The sequence below is a fragment of the Giraffa tippelskirchi genome, chromosome 6 (genome assembly GCF_054371585.1).
Source record: "Giraffa tippelskirchi isolate mGirTip1 chromosome 6, T2T-mGirTip1v1.2.pri, whole genome shotgun sequence".
Classification (NCBI taxonomy): domain Eukaryota; kingdom Metazoa; phylum Chordata; class Mammalia; order Artiodactyla; family Giraffidae; genus Giraffa; species Giraffa tippelskirchi.
Window position 1 is genome coordinate 171,642,229 of NC_137280.1, and position 23,410 is coordinate 171,665,638.

A 23,410-nucleotide genomic window follows, 5' to 3' on the forward strand; every position below is an offset into this window, starting at 1 on the left:
TGATTATGGAAAACTTCCAAAATTCACTGGCCTTTGGATTTTGAGGAAACCATTTGGATACCTTGTCGTATGCAATAATACAGCCATTGCTTCTGGTGACCAAGTCATAATGCCCTTGGGGTTGTATCTTCTTTAGACACGTCAAGAACTCACTATGTTATGACTGTGCGCTCAGTTTCTATGTCAGTGAACTGACTTCAGTTCTTTAGCAGAGAATAAAAGGTAACCTAATGTATTTCTCTAGAGATCACCCTTTCTAAAAAGCTTTTCTACAGTTTGCTGGAGTTTCTTGCTCTGTTATTGGGCTCTCTAAGTAAATCTCTGCCTCTCAGACTACTACTTCTATGTTTATAGGAGCACATGTCTTTAATTCTATTATTCTTAGGTAACCTCCAGACAACTAGATTTTCCAGCTTCTAACAGACTTTAGTTTGTCTTGACAGTAACGATTAAAAAACTCATTCTTTTCACTCTTATTTTTTAAGGAAGATGGAAACTTCAAGTGAATTGGTTAACGTGATACTTTCTCCTCCTGTTCTACCATATTTGCCTGTAAATGGCCAGGCCGTTCCTTCTGGATCATGTTAGTGATCATATATATGATAGGGCTGCTTTTAACATAATTGAAGCCTCAATTTTCTTTACTGTCAAGGCTGGGTATTCATTTCTCTTTTTCATCATAGTTTTCTTTATGATTTCAGCAAGTCACATACATTTTTTAATGTCTATGTTTCAGTATGATACAAAAATTTTACCACGTGACAAAAGAATGTACTAAACATCTTTTGAATATGACACTTTGACCTGTGATTTTAGGAATTGTGCTTTGAGTTATTTTGTAATGGCAGATAATTTAACAATAACAGCAGACATCATCTTTTGTGAAACTGGCTGTTTTAGGAGTACCACTTGAGGACATGGAAGAGAGCAAATCTAGCTCACTTATTAACCCCCAGCATTGGCAATAATCAACTGAGCCAACTTTGCGATAACCAGCTTTGCATAAAGAAAAAGTGATTCAGCACACAATACTTTGTTATCCTAAAACCATCGTTTGACAGTGTGTTTATCAGTGGTAATAGTTCCAGGAGTGGTTGTTGTGCAGTCACTAAGTCATGTCTGCCTCTTTGCAACCGTATGGACTGTAGCCTGCCAGGTTTCACTTTGCCATTTCCTTCTCCAGGGAATCTTCCCAACCCAGGGATCAAACCCATGTCTCCTGCATTGGCATGTAGCTTCTTTACCATTGAGATTCCAGGGAAGCCTCCAGGAGTGGTAGGAAGTCAAAATACATCAGTACCCAGTTCTACTCTTACTGAATGTTCAGCCCAACAAGAGATACAGAAATTCAGTTCAGTTCAGTCGCTCAGTCGTGTCCGACTCTTTGCGACCCCGTGAATTGCAGCATGCCAGGCCTCTCTGTCCATCACCAACTCCCGGAGTCTACCCAAACCCATGTCCATTGAGTCGGTGATGCCATCCAACCATCTCATCCTCTGTCGTCCCCTTCTCCTCCCGCCCCCAATCCTACCCAGCATTAGGGTCTTTTCCAATGAGTCAACCCTTCGCATGAGGTGGCCAAAGTATTGGAGTTTCAGCTTCAACATCAGCCCTTCCAATGAACACCCAGGATTGATCTCTTTTAGGATGGATTGATTGGATCTCCTTGCAGTCCAAGGGACTCTCAAGAGTCTTCTCCAACACCACAGTTCAAAAGCATCAATTCTTCGGCACTCAGCTTTCTTCACCGTCCAACTCTCACATCCATACATGACCACTGGAAAAACCATAGCCTTGATATAGAGATTAGGTAGTGTCAAAAAAATGTCATGCAAATTTATCACATTTTATTTTTAAATGTTATAATTAGTTGAAAATAATGATGAAAAAATTTTGTCATCACAGATTTCAGCAGTGGTTCTTTATTAACTAGTCAGTTGGCTTAGGATGCCACTTGTTATTGTTTTCAGTCGCTCAGTTGCGTCCAACTCTTTGCGACCCCATGGACTGCAGCACACTGGGCCTCCCTGTCTATCACCAACTCCTGGAGCTTGCTCAAACTCATGTCCATTGAGTCATGATGCTTTCCAACAATCTCATCCTCTGTTGTCCCCTTCTCATCCTGCCTTCAATGTTTCCCAGCATCAGGGTCTTTTCTAATGAGTTGGATCTTTGCATCAGATGGCCAAAGTATTGGAGTTTCAGCTTCAACATCAATCCTTCCAATGAATATTCAGGATTGCCTTTAGGATTGACTGGTTTGATCTCCCTGCAGTTTAAGGGACTCTCAAGAGTCTTCTTCAACACCACAGTTCAAAAGCATCAATTCTTTGGTGCTCAGCTTTCTTTATAGTCCAACTCTCACATCCATTCATGAGTATTGGAAAAACCATAGCTTTGACTAACTGGACCTTTGTTGGCAAAGTAATGTCTCTGCTTTTTAATATGCTGTCTAGGTTGGTCATAGCTTTCCTCCCAAGGAGCAGGCATCTTCTAATTTCATGGCTGCTGTTACCATCTGCAGTAATTTTGAAGCCCAAGAAAATAAATTCTGTCACTGTTTCCCATTGTTTCTCCATCTATTTGCCATGAAGTGATGGACTGTATACCATGATCTTTGTTTTTTGAATGTTGAGTTTTAAGCCAGTATTTTCACTCTCCTCTTTCACTTTCATCAAGAGGCCCTTTAGTTCCTCTTCACTTTCTGCCGTAAGGGTGCTGTCACCTGCATATCTGAGGTTATTGATATTTCTCCTGGTAATCTTGATTCCAGCTTGTGCTTCATCCAGTCCAGCATTTCTCATGATGTACTCTGCATATAAGTTAAATAAACAAGGTAACAGCCTTGACGTATTCCTTTCCCAATTTGGAACCAGTCCTTTGTTCCATGTCTGGTTCTAACTGTTGCTTCTTGACCTTCAAGGAGGCAGGTAATGTGGTCTGGTATTCCCATGTCTTTAAGAATTTTCCACAGTTTGTTGTGATCCACACAGTCAAAGGCTTTAGCATAGCCATGAAGTAGAAGTAGATGTTTTTTGGAAATTCTCTAGCTTTTTCTGTGACCCAGTGGATGTTGGCAACTTGATCTCTGGTTCCTCTGCCTTTTCTAAATCCAGCTTGAACATCTGGACGTTCTCAGTACTGTTGAAGCCTAGATTGGAGAATTTTGAGCATTACTTTGCTAGCGTGTGAGATGAGTGCAATTGTGTGGTAGTTCAAACATTCTTTGGCATTGCCTTTCTTTGGGATTGGAATGAAAACTGACCTTCTCCAGTCCTGTGGCCACTGCTGAGTTTTCCAAATTTGCTGGCATATTGAGTGCATCACTTTCACAGCATCATATTTTAGGATTTGAAATAGCTCAACTGGAATTCCATCACCTCCACTAGCTTTGTTCATAGTGATGCTTCCTGAGGCCCACTTGACTTCACATTCCAGGATGTCTGGCCCTAGGTGAATGATCACACCATCGTGATTATCTGGGTCATGAAGATCTTTTTTGTATAGTTCTGTGTATTCTTGCCACCTTTTTGGTAGTAGGATGCCATACCACCAAACAAAATATTTGAGACTGCAGTGCTGAAACAATGCTTACTTTTAATTAAGAATATATTGCAGTTAATTATGCCTGTCTTCCCAGTTCATTTCAGTGGTGATATGAAGCCCAAGCTCCTCCGGTCCGTACTGTTACCTCTTCTCTATTCTGAGCTCTGTGTGCTTTTGCCAGTCTAACTCACTCTCCCTTGGCCACCACTTGTGTCCTAGAGCCCCTCCTCCATGATCAGCAAACTGTTTTAATCAACAGTCCATTTTCTTATTGTTCACTTCTTTTCCTTGCTCCAGCAGAAGTACAAGACCTGCAACTATTTCCAAAGAGGCTTTTCTCACCTTCTGGGTCTCAGTTTAGTGTATGTGCTGCCAAAGCAAGCACTGAGTCTTAGTTTCATAGAAAGACCTTTCTTGTCTAATATCATTTTTATTCTCTCTCAGAATAAACTGGTTATTTTTTTCCTTGTACTCGTCACCTTTTATACTTATTTAATTCATTGATTTATTTTATTGCTAGCTTACTGCTAGGCTGCTACACTAGAAGATCAGCTCTTCAACGTGGCCAGAGACTTTGTATATCAGGTAGATGTTTCCCAGGGTCTAACACATACTGAGAATGAATGAATGAATGAATATTATCATTCAGTCATGATAAATGAATCATCACAGAGGCTAAAAATTTGAATACACTTAAAAACTGATTCTGTCTTTTGACTAAATATATTTGTGCTACGGTCACAACTTTTTTTACCTCATAAATTGAATATTTATCTATTGGATCATGACATTGCTGCTTTTACAAATGTGCATGAGCAAATAAACAGATTCCATACAGGTTTGTTAGGTGGCCAAATTTAACTTACTTGATTTCTAAAGCATTTAGGCTTTGTAGCAGGATATGATGGAACAATGATTTGACATGGCATGTTGATACATTCTTAGTAAAATTTTGGAAATTTTACCTTGCTGGTAATGCACGGGTGAACACCTAAAATTGCTATAGCTGAAACTGATGTGCATACAACTTTAAGCTACTACTGCATTTGGAACCAGGTGTAAAGCTGTTCCTGACATAAAAACATCACAGTTATGAACAGGAAAATGGGTGCCACAGGAGAAAGAGAAATATCCAGTTTTTCATACTTCGCTTTCCATGACTATAGTGGAAAGAAAATCTCCTTTTTTGCTCCTGCATTTTAAGGGACATTTTGTTCAATTGAAACTGTCATAAAATTTAATGTCTGTATCACCTCAGGGCTTAGAAATTACTAAGAAAAAATTTTTTATAAAAAGATGATAAATACACACATGCAAACACACATACACACACACAAACTCCTTTCAAAAGGTCAGGAAGATGTCCTGATGAGAATAAGGAGGGGGAAACCCAGAAAACAACATCATTAGTATATTTTTGTGGAAATCTATAGTTAAATAATTCATGGTAAATATAATAATTCTGAAAGAAGTATGGCTATATATAACTATTGATCCAATTAGTATCAGATTTCACATGCAGTTAACACTCCAGAGGACAGTGAGAGAAGACAGAGTGAAAAGTCTGTTTGAAAGTAGAGCAAAAGTGTTACCTTATGCCGCTACAAAGAATAGAGTGAAATCCCCAAAGCAAAATTTTAATTTATTATACAGCATAAAAAATACCACATGGATCATTTAAAAATAAAGTCATAATTACAGTGACTACAATTGAACAGATTCACTGAGAAAAACATTTTATTTTTATCTACAAGTTGAGAAACTGATGAAGCATAAAGGACAAATACGTATAATCAGTTCGAAAGTCTGAGGGAGGATTTTAGCAAAAGAAAGGATTTGATATGGTTCAAAGGCATTCACCCAGGAGAGTTCCTGTTGCAAACTCACATTCACAACATAACACTTCATTGCTTTCCTGCTTAATCAAAACAGTAGTAGAGCTCTATAAGTGGGTCAAGTTTGATTCCAGCATTGTATGATTTCAGTTCAATTCAGTTGCTCAGTTGTGTCTGACTCTTTGAGACCCCATGGATTACAGCACACCAGGCTTCCCTGTCCATCACCAACTCCCGAAGTTTACTCAAACTCATGTCCATGGACTCGGTGAAGCCATCCAGCCATCTTATCCCCTATTGTCCCCTTCTCTTCCCACCTTCAGTCTTTCAAAGCATCAGGGTCTTTTCCAATGAGTCAGCTCTTCGCATCTGGTGGCCAAAGTATTGGAGCTTCAGCTTCAGCATCAGTCCTTCCAATGAACACCCAGGACTGATCTCCTTTAGGATGGACTAGTTGGATCTCCTTGCAGTCCAAGGGACTCTCAAGAGTCTTCTTCAACACCACAGTTCAAAAGCATCAATTATTTGGTGCTCAGCTTTCTTTATAGTCCAACTCTCACATCCATACATGACTACTGGAAAAACCATAGCTTTGACTAGATGGACCTTTTTCGGCAAAGTAATGTCTCTGCTTTTTAATATGCTGTCTAGGTTGGTAATAGCTTTTCTTCCAAGGAGTAAGCGTCCTTTAATTTCATGGCTGCATTCACCATCTGCAGTGATTTTGGAGCCCAGAAAAATAAAGTCTGACACTGTTTCTACAGTTTCCCCATCTATTTGCCATGAAGTGATGGGACTGGATACCATGATCTTAGCTTTCTGAATGTTGAGCTTTAAGCCAACTTTTTCACTCTCCTCTTTCACTTTCATCAAGAGGCTGTTTAGTTATATTCACTTTCTGCCATAAGGGTGGTGTCATCTGCATATCTGAGGTTACTGATATTTCTCCTGGCCATCTTGATTCCAGCTTGTGCTTCATCCAGCCTGGCATTTCACCTCAGGTACTCTGCATATAAATTAAATAAGCAGGGTGACAATATACAACCTTGACGTACTCCTTTCCCAGTTTAGCACTGGTCTGTTGTTCCATGTCTGGTTCTAAATGTTGCTTCTTGACCTGCATACAGATTTGTCAGGAGGCAGGTCAGGTGGTTTGGTATTCCCATCTCTTTAAGAATTTTCCACAGTTTGTTGTGATCCACACAGTCAAAGGCTTTGGCATAGTCAATAAAGCAGACATTTTTCTGGAACTCTGTTGCTTTTTCAGTGATCCAACAGATGTTGGCAATTTGATCTCTGGTTCCTCTGCCTTTTCTAAATCCAGCTTGAATATCTGGAAGTTCATGGTTCACATATTGTAGAAACCTGACTTGGAGAATTTTGAGCATTACTTTGTTAGTGTGTGAGATGAGTGCAATTTTGCAATAGTTTGAGTATTCTTTAGCATTGCTTTACTTTTAGATTGGAATGAAAACTGACCTTTTCCAGTCCTGTGGCCACTGCTGAGTTTTCCAAATTTGCTGGCATATTGAGTGAAGCACTTTCACAGCATCATCCTTTAGGATTTGAAATAGCTCAACTGGAATTCCATCATCTTTACTAACTTTGTTCGTAGTGATGCTTCCTGAGGCCCTCTTGACTTCTCATTCCAGGATGTCTGACTCTAGGTGAGTGATCACCTCACCATCATGGTTATCTGGGTCATGAAGATCTTTTTTGTATAGTTCTTCTATGCATTCTTGCCACCTGTTCTTAATATCTTCTGCTTCTGTTAGGTCCATACCATTTCTGTCCTTTATTGTGGCCATCTTTGCATGAAATGTTCCCTTGGTATCTCTAATTTTCTTGAAGAGATCTCTGGTATTTCCCATTCTATTGTTTTCCTCTATTTCTTTGCACTGATCACAGAGGAAGGCTTTCTTATCTCTCCTTGCTATTCTTTGGGACTCTGTATTCAAATGGGTTTATCTTTCCTTTTCTCCTTTGCCTTTCACTTCTCTTCTTTTCTCAGCTATTTGTAAGGCCTCCTCAGACAATCATTTTGCCTTTTTGTATTTCTTTTTCTTGGGGACGATCTTGATCACTGCCTCTTGTTGAATGTCACGAATTTCCACCCATAGGTCTTCAGGCACTCTATCAGATCTAATCACTTGAATCTATTTGTCCTATCCACTGTATAATCATAAGGGGTTTTATTTAGCTCATACCTGAATGATCTTGTGGTTTTCCCTACTTTGTTCAATTTAAGTCTGAATTTGGCAATAAGGAGTTCATGATCTGAGCCACAGTCAACTCTCAGTCTTGTTTTTGCTGACTGTATAGAGCTTCTCCTCTTTGGTTGCAAAGAATATAGTCAATCTGATTTCAGTATTGACCATATGGTGATGTCCATGTGTAGAGTCTTCTCTTGTGTTGTTGGAAGAGGGTGTTTTCTATGACCAGTGTGTTCTCTTGGCAAAATTGTATTAAACTTTGCCAGCTTCATTCTGCACTCCAAGGCCAAATTTGCCTGTTACTCCAGGTGTCTCTTGACTTCCTACTTTTGCATTCCAGTCCCTTATCATGAAAAGGACATCTTTGTTGGGTGTTGGTTCTAGAAGGTCTTGTAGGTTTTCATAGACCCATTCAACTTCAGCTTCTTCAGCATTACTGGTTGGGGCATAGACTTGGATTACCGTAATATTGAATGGTTTTGCCTTGGAAACAAACAGAGATCATTCTGTCATTTTTGAGATTGCACCCAAGTACAGCACTTTGGACTCTTTTGTTGACTATGAAGGCTACCCCATTTCTTCTGGGGGATTCTTGCCCACAGTAGTAGATATGATTAGTGTCCACCAAAAGGAGGCTTTCCAGGTGGCTCAGCGTTAAAGAATCCCCCTACAAATGCGAGGAGACACAGGAGATGCAGGTTTGATCCCTGGGTTGGGAAGATCCCTTGAAAGAGGAAAGAAAATGGTAACCCACTCTAATATTCTTGCTGAGAGAATCCCATGGAGAGAGGAGACTGGCTGGTTACAATCCATAGTGTTGAAAAGTTGGACATTACTGAGTGACTGGGCATGTGCAGCACCAAAAGTAGTCTCTGGTTTTATGTTCATAATTTTAATTACAGATAACTACCATCCTTGGGCTTCCCTGGTGGCTCAGAGGGTAAAGAATTCTCCTGCAATGCAGGAGACCCATGTTTGATCCCTGGGTCAGGAAGATGCCAAAGAGAAGGGAATGGCTACCCACTCTAGTAGTCTTGCCTGGAGAATTCCATGGACAGAGGAGTCTGAAAGGCTATAGTCCATGGGATCACAAAGAGTCAGACATACCTGAGCAACTAACACTTTCACTTTTCATACCATCCTCAAAATCTCAAACTATATAGTGATTTGCTGTATAACATAGTAACCTTTTAAAAGTAAAGAATAATTGATTCCACTATTTCCTGAGCTTATAAGCTCAGGAAAAACAGTAATTTCTCAACTGTTGCTTAAGTCAGCTAGTTTAAAAACCCATTTTAGGCTCCACACAGCACAAAAATAAAAGTGAGGAGACTAAATTTCTGAAAAGCCAAATGACTTACTGCAGGCAGTATGGCCAGTTGGTGATGCTGGAGCCAGTGCAACAGGCTCCAGCTTAATAGTGGTGGGCAATGGCTGCTTTTGCTGTGAGTAGTCAAGTCCTTTGTCTCTGACACAGGAATCTCATGTCTTTTGTAAGCATCCTTGGCACTACAGCAGGTGAACTCATTGTATAGTCATTTTGATGGGGATTTTTTTTCATTTCTAGGACTGTTGTATATCATTAAACTTTTTAAGTAGGATAAAATCCCAACATTTGGCTTTCCCAAGTCTCCATTTTTCTGGAAATACAATGCTTCCTCCCCCTACTACATTCCAAACAGACACAGGGTTAGGATTGCAGAGTTACCAGTAGATAAGAAACTTTCTTATCATGTGATCCCACCTCCTTGGTCATGAGTAATCAGTCTCTTTCAATTTGTTGGAATTGGTATTGAAAAATAGAAGTTATTCTCTCACAGGGAGAACATACAAACTTGAATACAAACTTTAATCTGTCAGCTAAAATCACATTCCTCTATGTGGGTGAGGAAATGGAGAATACCAGTTTGTACATTATTCATAAGGTGACATATGTTTCGCTTTGCCTGAGACATTTCCTGCTTACATCCATTGTCTCAGCATAACTGTTAATAGTATCTCCTCTCAAAATGTCCTGATTTGGAAGCTAAGTTATATGGTCACCCTAATCACTCAAGACTCTGATAGACATTTAACTTGAATAGCAAATGCCTAGATACCAATCCTGGGTCCCATCATTCAAGGTAAGGAACACAACGTTGCCACCAGGCTCCTCTGTCCATGGAGTTCTCCAGGCAAGAATACTGGAGTGGGTAGTCATTTCCTTCTCCAGGAGATCTTCTCAGCCCAGGGATTGAACTCAGGTCTCCCACATTTCAGGCAGATTCTTCACTGTCTGAGCCACAAGGGAAGCCCCCAAATATCAGTTTGGGTTCCAATATTCAAGGTGAAGAATACAACTTGAAAGCCTCTGGGAGTGGAGTCACAGCATTTACTTCTATGTGGTAGCAAGTGCCTTTAAACTAGGAGACTCCTTCCTATATCTAATCTTGGGTAAGAGGGAAGATCCCTTTTTTAGTTTTGCTCTTCTGTAAGTGCTATTGTGTAAGCCCTTACTGTTACTAGCGATATGCAGGTACCTCACCCTAACATGCTCATGCTAGCTATGATTGCTAGAAAGCCTTTTCTGCTCCACCCTCTAGCCGCAGACTTTATGAATATGAAGGTTAGGCAGTTCCCATGTGTGCATCTTGTCAAAAGGCTATGATTCTCCTTTGGGTTTTGACTTAAAATTCACATATTCATTCTCTGTATCAATCAAAGTCAACTTGCAGAGGGAAGTAAGAATGAAGGGGCACAATAAGCACTAGAGCAGAGAGAGAAGGTATCTCGGGTTTCTTCTTATGATTCACGTCCCACGGAAACTGCCTCTTAGGTGCATTCCTGCCTTCATAATTATAGTATCTTAGGGCTTCCCAGGTGGCTCAGATGTTAAAGAGTCTGCCTGCAATGCGGGAGACCTGGGTTCGATCCCTGGGTTGGGAAGATCCCCTGGAGGAGGACACGGCAACCCACTCCAGTATTCTTGCCTGGAGAATCCCTGTGGACAGAGGAGCCTGGTGGGCTACAGTCCATGGGACCGGAAAGAGTCAGACACGACTGAGTGACTAAGCACACATAATACCTTAATCTTAATATAATATATTCTCTCACAGGGAGAACTTTCTATAAAGTTGTAATGCAACTCAGAATTAAATTAGGAGATTTTAATTTTTATCTGTGATGAGACTAATAATTGGAATTCACTTGTTTATGCTTTTACTGTATGAATATTGAATGGTTAAAGTATGCTGGACACTTTGCTAGCTTCAGGGAAGACAGTAAGTAAAAGAGATGTATTGCTACCTCCCTGAGTCATTATATGAATAATTACAGATGTAAGATCCTTCCCATTCTGCTTCAAATGATTGATCAAATAATCTAGTAGTATGTTCAGAACCTTGTTGACATATTCAACAAGGTATTCATAGCATGTCAAGAGTCACTGAATGAAAATTCTCTGGTCAGGAATGGGTTCCATTCTAAAAAGACAGATTTGGAAACAATGTGAAGGGATATTTTTTAACCAACAAAATACATATATAATTTAGGGCCAAGTACTTCATGGAGAAGTCCTTGGGGTGATCTGACTTCCACTCTCACTCAACAGATGGCCTCCTCATGTCATTTTGAGGTCCTTGATATAATGAAAAAAGTAGTAGTTAGCTGGAGAGATGGGTTGTGGTGGTTTAGTCCCTAAGTTGTGTCTGACTCTTGCGACCCCATGGACAGTAGCCTACCAGGCTCCTCTGTCCTTGGGATTTCCCAGGCAAGAACACTGGAATGGGTTGCCATTTCCTTCTCCAGAGGATCTTCCTGACCCAGGGATTGCAGGTGGATTCTTTACCACTGAGCCACCAGAGAAGCTCCTGGTGTGCAGATCACAACAAACTATGGAAAATTCTTTAAGAGATGGAAATACCAGACCACCTTACCTGATTCCTGAGAAACCTGTATGCAAGTCAAGAAGCAACAGTTAGAACTGGACATGGAACAACTGACTGGTTTAAAATTGGCAAAGGAGTATGACAAGGCTGTATGTTGTCACCTGCTTATTTAAAGTCTATGCAGAGTACATCATGCAAAATGCCAGGCTGGATGAATTACAAGCTGGAATGAAGATTGTGGGGAGAAATATCAACAACATCTCAGATTTTCAGATAATACCACCCTAATGGCAGAAAGCGAAGAGGAACTAAAGAGCCTCTTGATGAGGGTGAAAGAGGAGAATGAAAAAAACTGGCCTAAAGCTCAACATTCAAAAGACTAAGATCATAGCATCCAGTCCCATCAGTTCAGTTCAGTCACTTAGTCGTGTCTGACTCTTTGCGACCCCATGAGCTGCTGCATGCCAGGCCTCCCTGTCCATCACCAACTCTCGGAGTTTACCCAAACTCATATCCATTGAGTCGGTGATGCCATCCAACCATCTCATCCTCAGTCATCCCCTTCTCCTCCTGCCCTCAATCTTTCCCAGCATCAGGGTCTTTTCAAATGAGTCAGCTCTTTGCATCAGGTGGTCAAACTATTGGAGTTTCAGCTTCAACATCAGACCCTCCAATGAACACCCAGGACTGATCTCCTTTAGGATGGACTGGTTGGATCTCCTTGCAGTCCAAGGGACTCTCAAGAGTCTTCTCCAACACCACAGTTCAAAAGCATCAATTCTTTGGCACTCAGTCCCATCACTTCTTGGCAAACAGAAGGGGGAAAATGGAAGCAGTGATGAATTTTATTTTCTTGAGTTCCAAAATCACTGCAGATGATCACTGCAATCATGAAATTAAAAGATGCTTGCTCCTTGGAAGGAAAGCTATGACCAACCTAGACAGTGTATTAAAAAGCAGAAACATCACTCTGCCTACAAAGGTCTGTGTAGTCAAAGCTGTGATTTTTCCAGTAGTCATGTATGGATGAGAGAATTGGACCATAAGGAATGCTGAGCAGCAAAGAACTGATGCTTTCCCATTGTGGTGCTGATGAAGACTCCTGAGAGTCCCTTGGAGTGCAAGGAGATCCACCCAGTTGATCCCAAAGGAAATCAACCCTGAATATTCATTGGAGGAACTGATGCTGAAGTGAAACTCCAATACTTTGGCCACCTGCTGTGAGGAGCTGACTTATTGGAAAAGACCCTAATGCTGGAAAAGATAGAAGGCAGAAGGAGAAGCTGGCAGCATCACCAGCTTAATGGACATGAATTTGAGCAAACTCCAGTAGATAATGAAGGACTGGAGAGCATGGCAAGGACCTTTTATTAATTTAACTTCACCAAATATAATTCCCAAGTACAGAATAGTCCAGGGGTTTTCCTTATAGTATGCACATTGTCAACAGATGAGGTGGAATAAGAATTGGAGTTAGATCAGCCCAATTTAGGCCCTCAGGGACCTTCTGAGGATAATTTGGGCCTAACTTAGGACTTCTAGAATTGCTGATGGGAAATCTTTCAAGTTTACTAAGGAATTGGGCTAGCAGAGTTTTGACAACTGCAAGACAGTCCTAGAGGCTCTAAATAGGCAATATTATGCTGCTCTGAAAGTCTGAAACTACATTTGGCCCTCTCTATTAAAGCCATTTAAGAGAGAAACATTATAGATCAACTATACTCCAATAAAATTTTTTTAAAAAAAGAAGATGGAGCTCACCTCCATTCTCTCCACCTTCAGGTAATGAAGTGAAAGAGATACTATGTATTTTTTTCTGAAGGTGTCGACAGAGATGGAAGATCTATATATAACTAACTGACAATCTCCTGCTAATGATATTGGTAATCATATTGAGAAGTCACTGGGGCTGCTCACTGTTACAGTGCTTTTCATACATTGTTCATTTCATTCTCATAAGCACATGTGACAGACACTGTGTCTCCATTCATAGATAAGGAAACTAAGACAGGGAGAGTTAAAGGAATCCGCCCAAGGTCCCAGCCAGGAAGTGGCCCATTAGAAGCTGAACTCAGGCCCTCTGGCTGCAGAGTGCATGCTTTGAACAATTTGTTCTGCCTCTCCTGAATGGTACTGTCAGGCAAGTGTATGCTCCTCAGTTCTGTCTCGTCACAACAAAGATTTGGAGCGATGGACATTAAAGCCCTCGGCGCATCACAGCTCTCAGGTCTTGGACAGACCGTGTTATAGCTCTTAGACAAATCAGTGTTACAGCTCTATTTGATTTAGAAGATAGCAGGAGAATCCATCCTTGAAATGTGAGGGCATGCCGACCCAAAGATGCGAAGAGAAGAACGCCCCAGCATGCAGGAGAGAGAGAGAAACAGAGAGAGAGAGAGAAAGAGCGCACACATGCGTGGGGGACGGGGTGGGAGGGGGGAGAAAGAGCGCATGCACGCAGGGGAGAGAGAGCGCTTTGGCTCCTCTTCTTATGTTTTTTTCCTTTCCCTGGGCCTGCCCCATGCAAATTGGGCTTAGCCAGGAGTGCTGTTCTACCTGAAGTTCTCAGTCCGGTCCTCGCACCTTCCTTTGTTCTATTTTCGCGGGCTTTTCCCTTCCTTGTCTTTTAGCCACCGCCATTTTGGACTCCTTTCCCCTATTCTAACTACCTAACTGTACCACACGGTGGCGGCTACCGGCACTTCACCCATAGTAGGTGCTCAATGAACCTTTATTGACTAACTGACCCTTGGGCCAGTGGGGAACTCGCCTTGATTTGCTAAAAGGTGGACTGACCCTAAAATGTGCAATCAGATAGTGCTTATGTAGATGGCTGGTCTGTACTTTTCCCTCCCTGATAATCCTACCGGGGATGGAAATCTTGTGGATCTTGGGAAATGTTCTTAATCTCAGAACTAAAAAGTTCTTTGGGTGGGGTCACATATCCCTTAATAACCACATAAAATCCTCTCTGCATGAAAATGCTCACATAAAACTTTTTACTTAATATGTCTTGGATTGTTCAGATCTCTAGAATCTTCCAGGACTAACTACAGTAGTTTTTGAAGAGTAGCTCTGAACTTTGAATGTTGATATACCTTTCACTTTCAAGTGATTTACACGATTGCTTAATTCTGAGAAAACTGTATTCACATTTTTACTGAGGTAGTTGCTTTTATGTTTCTCCTACAGGGGAGAGCTTCCTGCCAGTGTTACTGTTGGCTGTGGCCACTAGCTGGATGCCTGGTAATGGCACAGATTGCGCATTCCTTGGCGGGGCTCCAGAAAGCGGAGGGCTCCGCTCGGGAGCGGATGTGTGAGCTCCAGGTTTAGGACAGGAACATTACTGATGATGTCCCTGCTGAAACTCCTCATTATTATCATGACAAATGCTGGAGAACAAAGGGACCACTGTCAGGACAGAGGGCTATCTGTTATTGCTAATTGAATATTTCAGATTATGGTATTAAGTTGGTCAGAGTACTACAGCGTGCCTGTTAGGGCATAAGTTCATTCAGGCGACTTCTCGTAGGATGGGAACCAAGTTGGATATGTTCACACACTCATAAGCCTCCTTTATCTGAGTTGTGTTGAAAGAAAGCTGCAAACTGTAGCCATTGATTTGAAGAGTTTGGTCTTCAGGGTGGGGGGATAGAGTGAAGCGTGTAGGAAAAATGGCATGAATTTTGAATCTTTTTTACATTTAAGATTCTCTGGAAGAGAATGTAATTTGAACTAACGTGAAAGCCTTCCATGAGACCAGAAACATAAGTATGATATATTGCTGGAATCACTGCTTTTCAGTTCTCCAAGACTAGAGATATTCAACAAGTTTGAGGAGTGGGTAGTTGCATCATCTCTGTGAAACCCCACCGCATTCTTGTACAGGGTTTAGGGTGAGAGAGAGGGGCTATAGGATGAGTGGAGACTGTTGGATGGAGGGCTAAAGACCAAGGCTCAGCTCCAGCGCTCAGCTCCCATTGTGCCATCATCAGTGTTTGTGATCTTTAGGAAGAAATTACCTCCTTGGGAAGAGAGGTTGAGCTGTAAGGTCCTTGTGAATTCTGAAATACAATTATTTTATGAAGAGACAAGTTTTCAAGTTTTTATTATGGTCGTGAGTAGCTCCAGAGCGTTTGACTCTGACAGGTGGGCTCCCTGAAAGCTGTGTTCCATGCTGCATTAGTGAGAGCGTGGGGCTTCTGGCACGCACACCGGGATTGTTCCGCTGAGAGATGAAGTCAGTGCTTGGAATTCACTCATGAATTTCTCTGAATTTCACGTTCAGGAGCAAGAATAGAACATTCTTCATTTATTTTGTGCTTTCCCTTTGCTGTGTGATAGATATTCAGATGATAACTCAGGTAATACGACCCATGCCTCTGAGTTTTCTCCCCTAAACTCAGTCTTAATTATTTTCTTGTTTTATTTTTATAACAGTAATTATTTTCTTTTATACAGGAAGTTTTGAGAGGCATTTGGGTCACTTGATTTTTAGATAACCTAACAGAAAGGTCCTTGTTTAGTTGAAATATTTGCTCATTTAAGCCACTTCATTTTCATGAGCCTAAATTTCCCAAATATCAACTTCCCACATCATGACTTGTAGACATTCTAGGAAGCCTATAGCCAAAGCACAGGGTGGAATATTTAGCAAAGAATATAAAAGAAAAAGTAAAATAAATCAGCTTTTATTGTATTTATGCTTTCAAAAACCAGAGATATGTAGCATACTATATTTTGATGCTAACATGTGCTGCTTTGAGGGGGAAAACATAAAATTATTAATGGTGTTAGTATAAGTTATCTGAATGTCATATTAGATTTTGGTGTTTTGGTTCAAAATCAAAATTATAGCCATCACAAAATTTAAATATATTGGAGGAACATTCATTTGCAAAGCTATATAATGATAAATGTTTTTATTTCTTTTTGTAACTGGCTAGTGGTGATTTTGTGGATCCTTTCTCTTCAGATTAGGATTTCGGTCACATTCTGGTCTCCTCTAGAGGTCGGTTCATGAAGTCTTGAATAGCCTGGTGCAAAGGAAGCCACTTTTTGATGGACATTTTCAGAGCTGTAATCCAGCTGCAGAAGTAATAGTACAGGATAAGTCGTTAAAAAATGTTCTCTAGGAAAAGGAAATGTTACAAAGTCTTTTGATTTATTTTACAGCTGTTTCTCTTGGATATTTACTTTGAAATTAATATAGTAAACCATGATCCTCACATTTTGGATTGAACAAAAAGGTCAAACACCAAAAGAGAAATACGAAGTGATAACTATGAAGTAAAGTTAATATAAATAATAGGGCCAGAAGAGAGTATAATAAAATTACCGGACTTTTAAAATTATTACTAGTATTTTACTGTTTCTCTCTAAAGTTTAGTTGATCAAATGTACAGTAATTAAACATTGCTGTTAGGGCCAAATATTCCTTTGTCACGTTGTGGAAGCCAATGAAAACTCTAGTTAAATCTCCCTTGTCATCCTCTCCATTTCTTTCATTTTCTTGGATAATGTATTATAAAATTTGCTCATATAATGTTTATTCTAAGAGTGGTTAATAGGCATTATTTTTAAAAAATGGTTTGAGTCACCCAGGACTCCTTCCAGCAGTCTGTCTCGGAAACACTGCATATACTTTGTGATTCTCTGAGAGGAGAATATGATTTCCATCATTTCCTAGACTTATTTTACTACTTTTTGCAAGTGGGCTATCTTTTGGAACCAGAGTCCCCAAAATCACACTTTGAAACTCTTGCCCTTCTACTTTGAAGTATTTCTTTAATGACTTAATATTGTTTCCTCTTGATAGTATCCACTCATGAATTTGGCAGTGAGACCTAACTATTCACCTTCCCCTCTTCGAGAAGCCATAAATTTTATCAGCTAGGAGTTAACTCTGTTTCATTGGCCCTTTTTCTAATACGCCCACTGGAGCTCACCTTCAAAGGACAATCTTAATCTGCCACCAGTTTATACAACACAAATCTGATGAAGATCTTGGGAAATATCTAGCAATTCTCTAGTCATTGTCCTCCCATCTAGCCCTTACTTAGGGGTTAATGGGACAGGAAGGTTACATAATGGGGGAAGGCTTAGGGAGATCCTTTTTCCCTTTTCCAAATGGTCACTTGCTGGAGATTCCTAAAATTCTACTTTGGGAGTTTTATCTCTTTGGGTTGAAACAATGAATCTCGTTCTTACAAGTGGCCCTGGAAGTTTTCCCCTGTCCTTTGTTTTAATAAGTCACTGTAAACTTCTTGATCAGATCCCTTTTATCCAGACAGCTGGAAGAAAGTATCTGGATGGTCTCCATCGTTGAGGGCAGGAACGGGAGATGGCGAACACTGAGGGTCTTGGGGATTGCAGTTAGGTCAGGGAGACTTGGGTGGTGAAGGAAGACCCTCTAAGTACCTCCTCTGCTTCTTGGTTTTGTCTCTGTTAGCTTCCCTGCTGTTTTTTTTTCAGAATCATTATGAAACAAGTGCCCATTTGTGCATACCAAGTTGGATACTGAACGTATCAGTTTAGATGGATAAGTCCTACGCCCTTCAATGGCTTATAACAAAACCAAACATCTGACCAGATGGACATATCAATGAGTTAAGTGAAATGTGGTAAAACAGCCAATCTGTGAATTAATAAATTAACATTTTATTTAATAATAAATGAATGTTTACAGGGTATAGTATTAGTGAATTTTTTATATTGAAGTCTGAGTTAGCTACTGCCTTGGGGAGAACTATGGACTCCTTTTTCATTTAAAAAAATTACTTCTAGAAGAATCACCTTCTAGAAAGAAAAAAATCCTGAGGAATATTAACTATAGGGACTATGCAAAGAAAGGGGGATATTCAGTGGAAGATGTAGAGCTGAGGTTGGAAAGTGAATATAAGGGTTTGCTTAGAAAGCTCTTGTCAGGACCGACAAAGAAGAAATACATAGACCTTGACTTACCGTTGATTTTCTGTCTTATTTTCTGCACAGAAATAGAAAGTCTTAAATTCTTCAGATGGAGGTTTGAGTTCAATTACTGATTGCTTGACACTAAAGGTCTGCTCATTCACCCTGTATCCTTGTAGATAAAGGCCACCTACAGAGGGTGAAAGGACAAAGCAAGTGAGGTGAATAAGGAAAGACTAAGGTGGAGAAAAACTCTGACAAGGTGTCAAGAAACTTTGTCTCCAAATGAACCTCTAGTCCAGATGTCTCATTTTACAGATGAAGAAATGAGACTCCAAAAAATATATAATTTAAGGTTATCCACTAATTATTAATGGCAAGATGGGAACAAAGTTTGGATTTCCTGTTCTTTTCATTTTTACCATCTTTTCCTTACATGTTCAATATTTAGCTTTGTGTTACTGTGGGCCTAAAGTAGCTTTTTTTTTAGTGTGTTCCTGGAGGACACATTTTGAAATACATGTCTTGGTATCAAAGATTGACACCTACAAAATTACATTAGAGGAAAAATTAAATAGTATCTGCTTGGACAGAACCATTAAGACATCCTGAGGAGTAACAAAGATCGCCAGAGGTTTCTACGACCAACATAGATTCTCACCTTTGTGCAAATGCAAAGCACTTTTAAAATATGAACCCACAGGGTGATATGAAGGAGCCAACTTGAATTAAAATGAGAATAAATGACCGGTTTTACAAGCTAATTTCTTTCCCATGGTCCTTTGACTCTATTTTAGCAGTTACATATTGCTTGGCCAGAATTTTGTTTCCATTATTTAGGAGTTGGGGTTGGAGGGGGAAGACGTCAGTCTAGGAGAAGGTGCTGAAAAGTCAAAACACTTGTGCATTGTTTATGGTGTCTTGATGTTCTGAGGTAACCTGAATCTCATGCAGATACTCTAGGTAATATCATTAATAGTGATGATTAGATTTTAATTCTCTTTCTTGTAATTGCTGACTCTTGTTCTCAGTCCCCAAACCCCACCGCCCTAGAAGCCACTTAAGTGAGCTGTGGTCTGTGCTTGCTCAGTCGTGTCCGATTCTTTGCAACTCCATGGACTATAGCCCACCTGGCTCCTTTCTTGTCCATGTAATTTTCCAGGCAAGGATACCAGAGTGGGTTGCCCTTTCCTCCTCCAAGGGAGCTTTCTGACCCAGGGGTCCAACCAGTGTCTCCTGCATTGGCAGGCAGATTCTTTACTACTGAGCCACCTGAGGAGCCTGCTTCGTGTACTATACTAACAAAGAAAATGCCAAAATGCAACGTGGATTTTTGCTACACTATGAGATAACCATTCTATGCTGGTGTGGTAATAAGGAACTGTGAAAGGAAAATTTGACTTGTTTTTCTTTTGGCTACACGTGATACCAACATACACTGTCAGAAAGTCATAAATATTTCTTTTTTAAACAGAATGAGTGGCTTTTGGACTTTGAAATTGTTTACTTTATAGAGGGGGTTTAGATGCAATATTAAAGTCTTTTAAAATTTTTATCTAAGGAGTCCATTTTAGAACTAACCTCTAGGAAAGCATTCATTTTAGAAATGGCTGGAGTTTTTTCTTTCAGTAGGACCCAGTCTATTGGTGTTTACTGAACTCAGAGAATGACTTCTTTCTTTGAGCTAGATAGACATAGAACAACTTTATTGAGATATTATTTACACACAATATCTGTCTATTTAAAGTGTACAGTCACTGACTGTTAGTTTGTTTATGAAGTTGTGCAACAATCACCATAACCTAATCTTGGAACACTGAGTTACCACCCCAAAAAGAAACTCCATACCCATACTCACTGCCCATCTGTTCCTCCACTCCAACCCTAGGCAATCCTAACTGACTTTCTGTCTCTACAGATTTCTTTTTCCTGAGACACTTAATATAAATGGAGTTATACAGCATGTGATCTTTTGTGACTGGCTTATTTCACTTGACCAGTTTTCAAGGCTCACTCATGTTGTATCATGTATTGTACTTCATTTCTTTTTGTAGCTAAATGATATTTCATTGTGTGGATATACAGCATTTATCCATTTGTTAGTTTGGACATTTGAGTTTTCCTCCATTTTGGGGGCTATTATGAATAATATTGTTATGAATATTCATGTGCACATTTTCCCATAGATTTATGTTTTGGGGATATATACTGGATGTAGAATAAGCAATGTGTTAGATATTTCAGGACTGTAGGATACCTAAGGAGATAGCTGAGGGTTATTTTGCTGTTTTAATTCTCTGCTCCAAACAGTAGCACGTGACATTTCTATTATGTACTGGTTTTTACCTTCTTCCTGCTTATATTTCCTTTTCTCATATGTCTGAGCAGATAAGAATACCTTCCTCTATCCCTACCCATTCTGAGAATAGATAGACAGCTATGTCCAAAGGTGTCTACTACAAACAAGAAAGTTTCTGACTCCTTTGCTAACCAGTTATAAGGTAGGAATAATCAGCATAAAAGTCATCCAGTTGTAACCCCATTACCCCATTTCAAGTGACCTCATTGGGCTGGCCGCTGTTTTTCATTGGGTGGCAGCAATAAATAACAAGCTAACACAATGTTTGCACAGAGATTTCTCATAAGAACTATATATTTGTTGCAATAATGTAAAATATATCTGATAAGTGCATACAGACCTTGATGTGATTTATTTAACAATAATGGGATGGGGAGGAAGGTGGGAGGGAGGGTCAGGATGGGGAACACATGTACACCCATGGCTGATTCATGTGAATGTATGGCAAAAACCACCACAATATTGTAAAGTAATTAGCCTCCAATTAAAATAAATTAAAAATAAATAATAATAGTTAACAGTCACAATTTGTTCCAGCTCTTGCTAGAGAGAGAGAAAAAGAAAAAAATATCAAGTGTACAGTGAATGATAAGGGACTCCAGGTCTAGGAAGAGGCATTTGACTAAAAGGCTTCTGGAATTATCACAGTGGTTTTTCAACATTAACAAGCATAGGCCAGCCAATCATACATATTGTTAAAGTACTACCAGTTTCCTTAACGGTGAGAAAAGACCTCAGGGACCTAACTGACTGGGGCTGTTTTTCCAACTACCAAGATATATATTTGAGGCATATTTAGCTGAAAGTAAAATGTGGGACTAGGGCGTCCCAGGTGGCTCAGTGATAAAGAATCCATATGCCAATTCAGGAAACATGAGTTCGATCCCTGGGTCAGGAAGATCCCCTGGAGCAGGAAATGGTAACCCACTCCAGTATTCTTACCTGGGAAATATAAGGACAGAGGAGCCCAGCGGGCTACAGTCCATGGGTCGCAAAAGAGTTGGACATGACTTAGCGACTAAACAACAAAAAATGTGGAACTAGCATCTAACAGGGTTTCTACAGGAAACCCTGTGTTGCTCTGTATTAGCTCAGCATCTCAAGTGACTGTCACAAGGACTAAGTCATGGCTCCAATACTACCTGCGTGAATGTTGTCACTTCATCATATCTGACTCTTTGAGACACGGACTGTAGCCTGCCAGTCTCCTCTGTCCATGGGATTCTCTAGGCAAGAATACTGGAATGGATTGCCATGCCCTCCTGCAGGGGATCTTCCTGACCCAGGGATCAAACTCACATCTCCTGCGTTGCAGGTGGATTCTTTACCACCAAGTCACCAGGGAAGCCCTCCCGCTGCAACTCCAAGGATTCAGGAAGAAGAAATATCATATGAAGTCTCCCAGATAGCTAATGAAGAACATAAATCAATGGAATAAAGTAAATAATAAAATAAATGAAATAAAACAGTAAAGTAACCGAGGTGCTCCAGCCAGGGGACAATGCTAGAGCCAATGTTATTAAGACTTAGCCTTCTTACAAAGAAGGCATATTACAAAGATAATAGAAAGTAAAGAACCTTCTTCAAATATTCTGTTTCTAAGATTCTGAACACAGAAATCAACCATTTAAACAAGCATGTATGCAGAGAGTTTCTGTACTTTGGTGTTTTTCCACCTGTTTGGGCTGTGATCTAAAGATGTAATAAATATAGACCTCTACATGTTTTAAAGCAGTTAAACCAATAGATTGTGAAACACTGAGATGTACCATGATATTTTCTATTATATTAAATTCTATTGTTTTTTAGAATTTTTTAGGGCTTCCCTGGTGACTCAGACAGAAAAGAGTCTGCCTGCAATGCAGGAGACCCAGGTTAGATCCCTGGGTTGGGAGGGTCTCCTGGAGAAGGAAATGGCAACCCACTCCAGTATTCTTGCCTGGAGAATTCCATGGACAGAGGAGCCTGGCAGGCTACAGTCCATGGAGTTGCAAAGAGTCAGACATGACTGAGCAACTTTCACTTTCACGTCATTGTGTTTTAAATACTGGTCACAACTTACTACATTGATTATGTGACTCAGTAATCATGAATGCAGGATCAAAACTTACATTTTGATAAATACTGCTATAAATAGTAATCAAAGCCTGCTTCAAGGTTATGACCTTGAGAGGGCTGGAGAACTAGGAACCAAACCAGGGTAGGATATGCAAGAGCCAAGCAGAGCTTGAAAAATATAGGTAAAGAAGGAATCATAGATCAGACCAGCACAAAGGTCATTTCTTTAGTGTCATCTAGAAGAAAATGAGCATTAGAACTCTGTGTAATCTTTATTAATATAATAATAATTTATACTCCATGCATATAAAATGATTAAGCTAAACTAAACATTTTAGTGCATATGGTGTTCATGGTACAATATGGTTTCAGTCATTCTCAATAAATTCCTCTGCTGTCCTCATAACTCCTCTGGTTATTGTGCTAAACAGTTGGACTGGGTGGACCATGTCTATCATGGTCAGTCTGCTGATGTTCAGAGTGCAGCGTTACTGACTGAGTACGAATACTACTTTTAGAAGATTAATTTCCATTAGGGAGTGCTACACAGAGCATTTAAGCACAGGAGTTAGATAGCATTTGTTCACAGTTTGTCTCTGTCACTTAATAGCTGGTTGACCAAAG

At 40.1% G+C, this 23,410-nt stretch overlaps 1 protein-coding gene and 1 long non-coding RNA gene across 2 annotated transcripts in view; one reads left to right on the top strand and one right to left on the bottom strand.

Annotated features, from left to right (window-relative positions):
• Window positions 1–23,410, top strand: part of LOC145511091 (uncharacterized) — a 277,792-nt gene that overhangs the window by 132,110 nt on the left and 122,272 nt on the right. The window lies entirely within an intron of this gene.
• Window positions 16,136–23,410, bottom strand: part of LOC145511089 (interactor protein for cytohesin exchange factors 1-like) — a 64,819-nt gene continuing 57,544 nt past the window's right edge. Inside the window, exons 5-6 of the mRNA XM_081503741.1 lie at window positions 18,424–18,559; window positions 16,136–16,548 (exon numbers count right to left, since the gene is read on the bottom strand). Coding sequence (XP_081359867.1) covers window positions 16,449–16,548; window positions 18,424–18,559 — 236 coding nt within the window. The 3' untranslated portion in view covers window positions 16,136–16,448. The remainder of the gene's footprint in view (window positions 16,549–18,423; window positions 18,560–23,410) is intronic.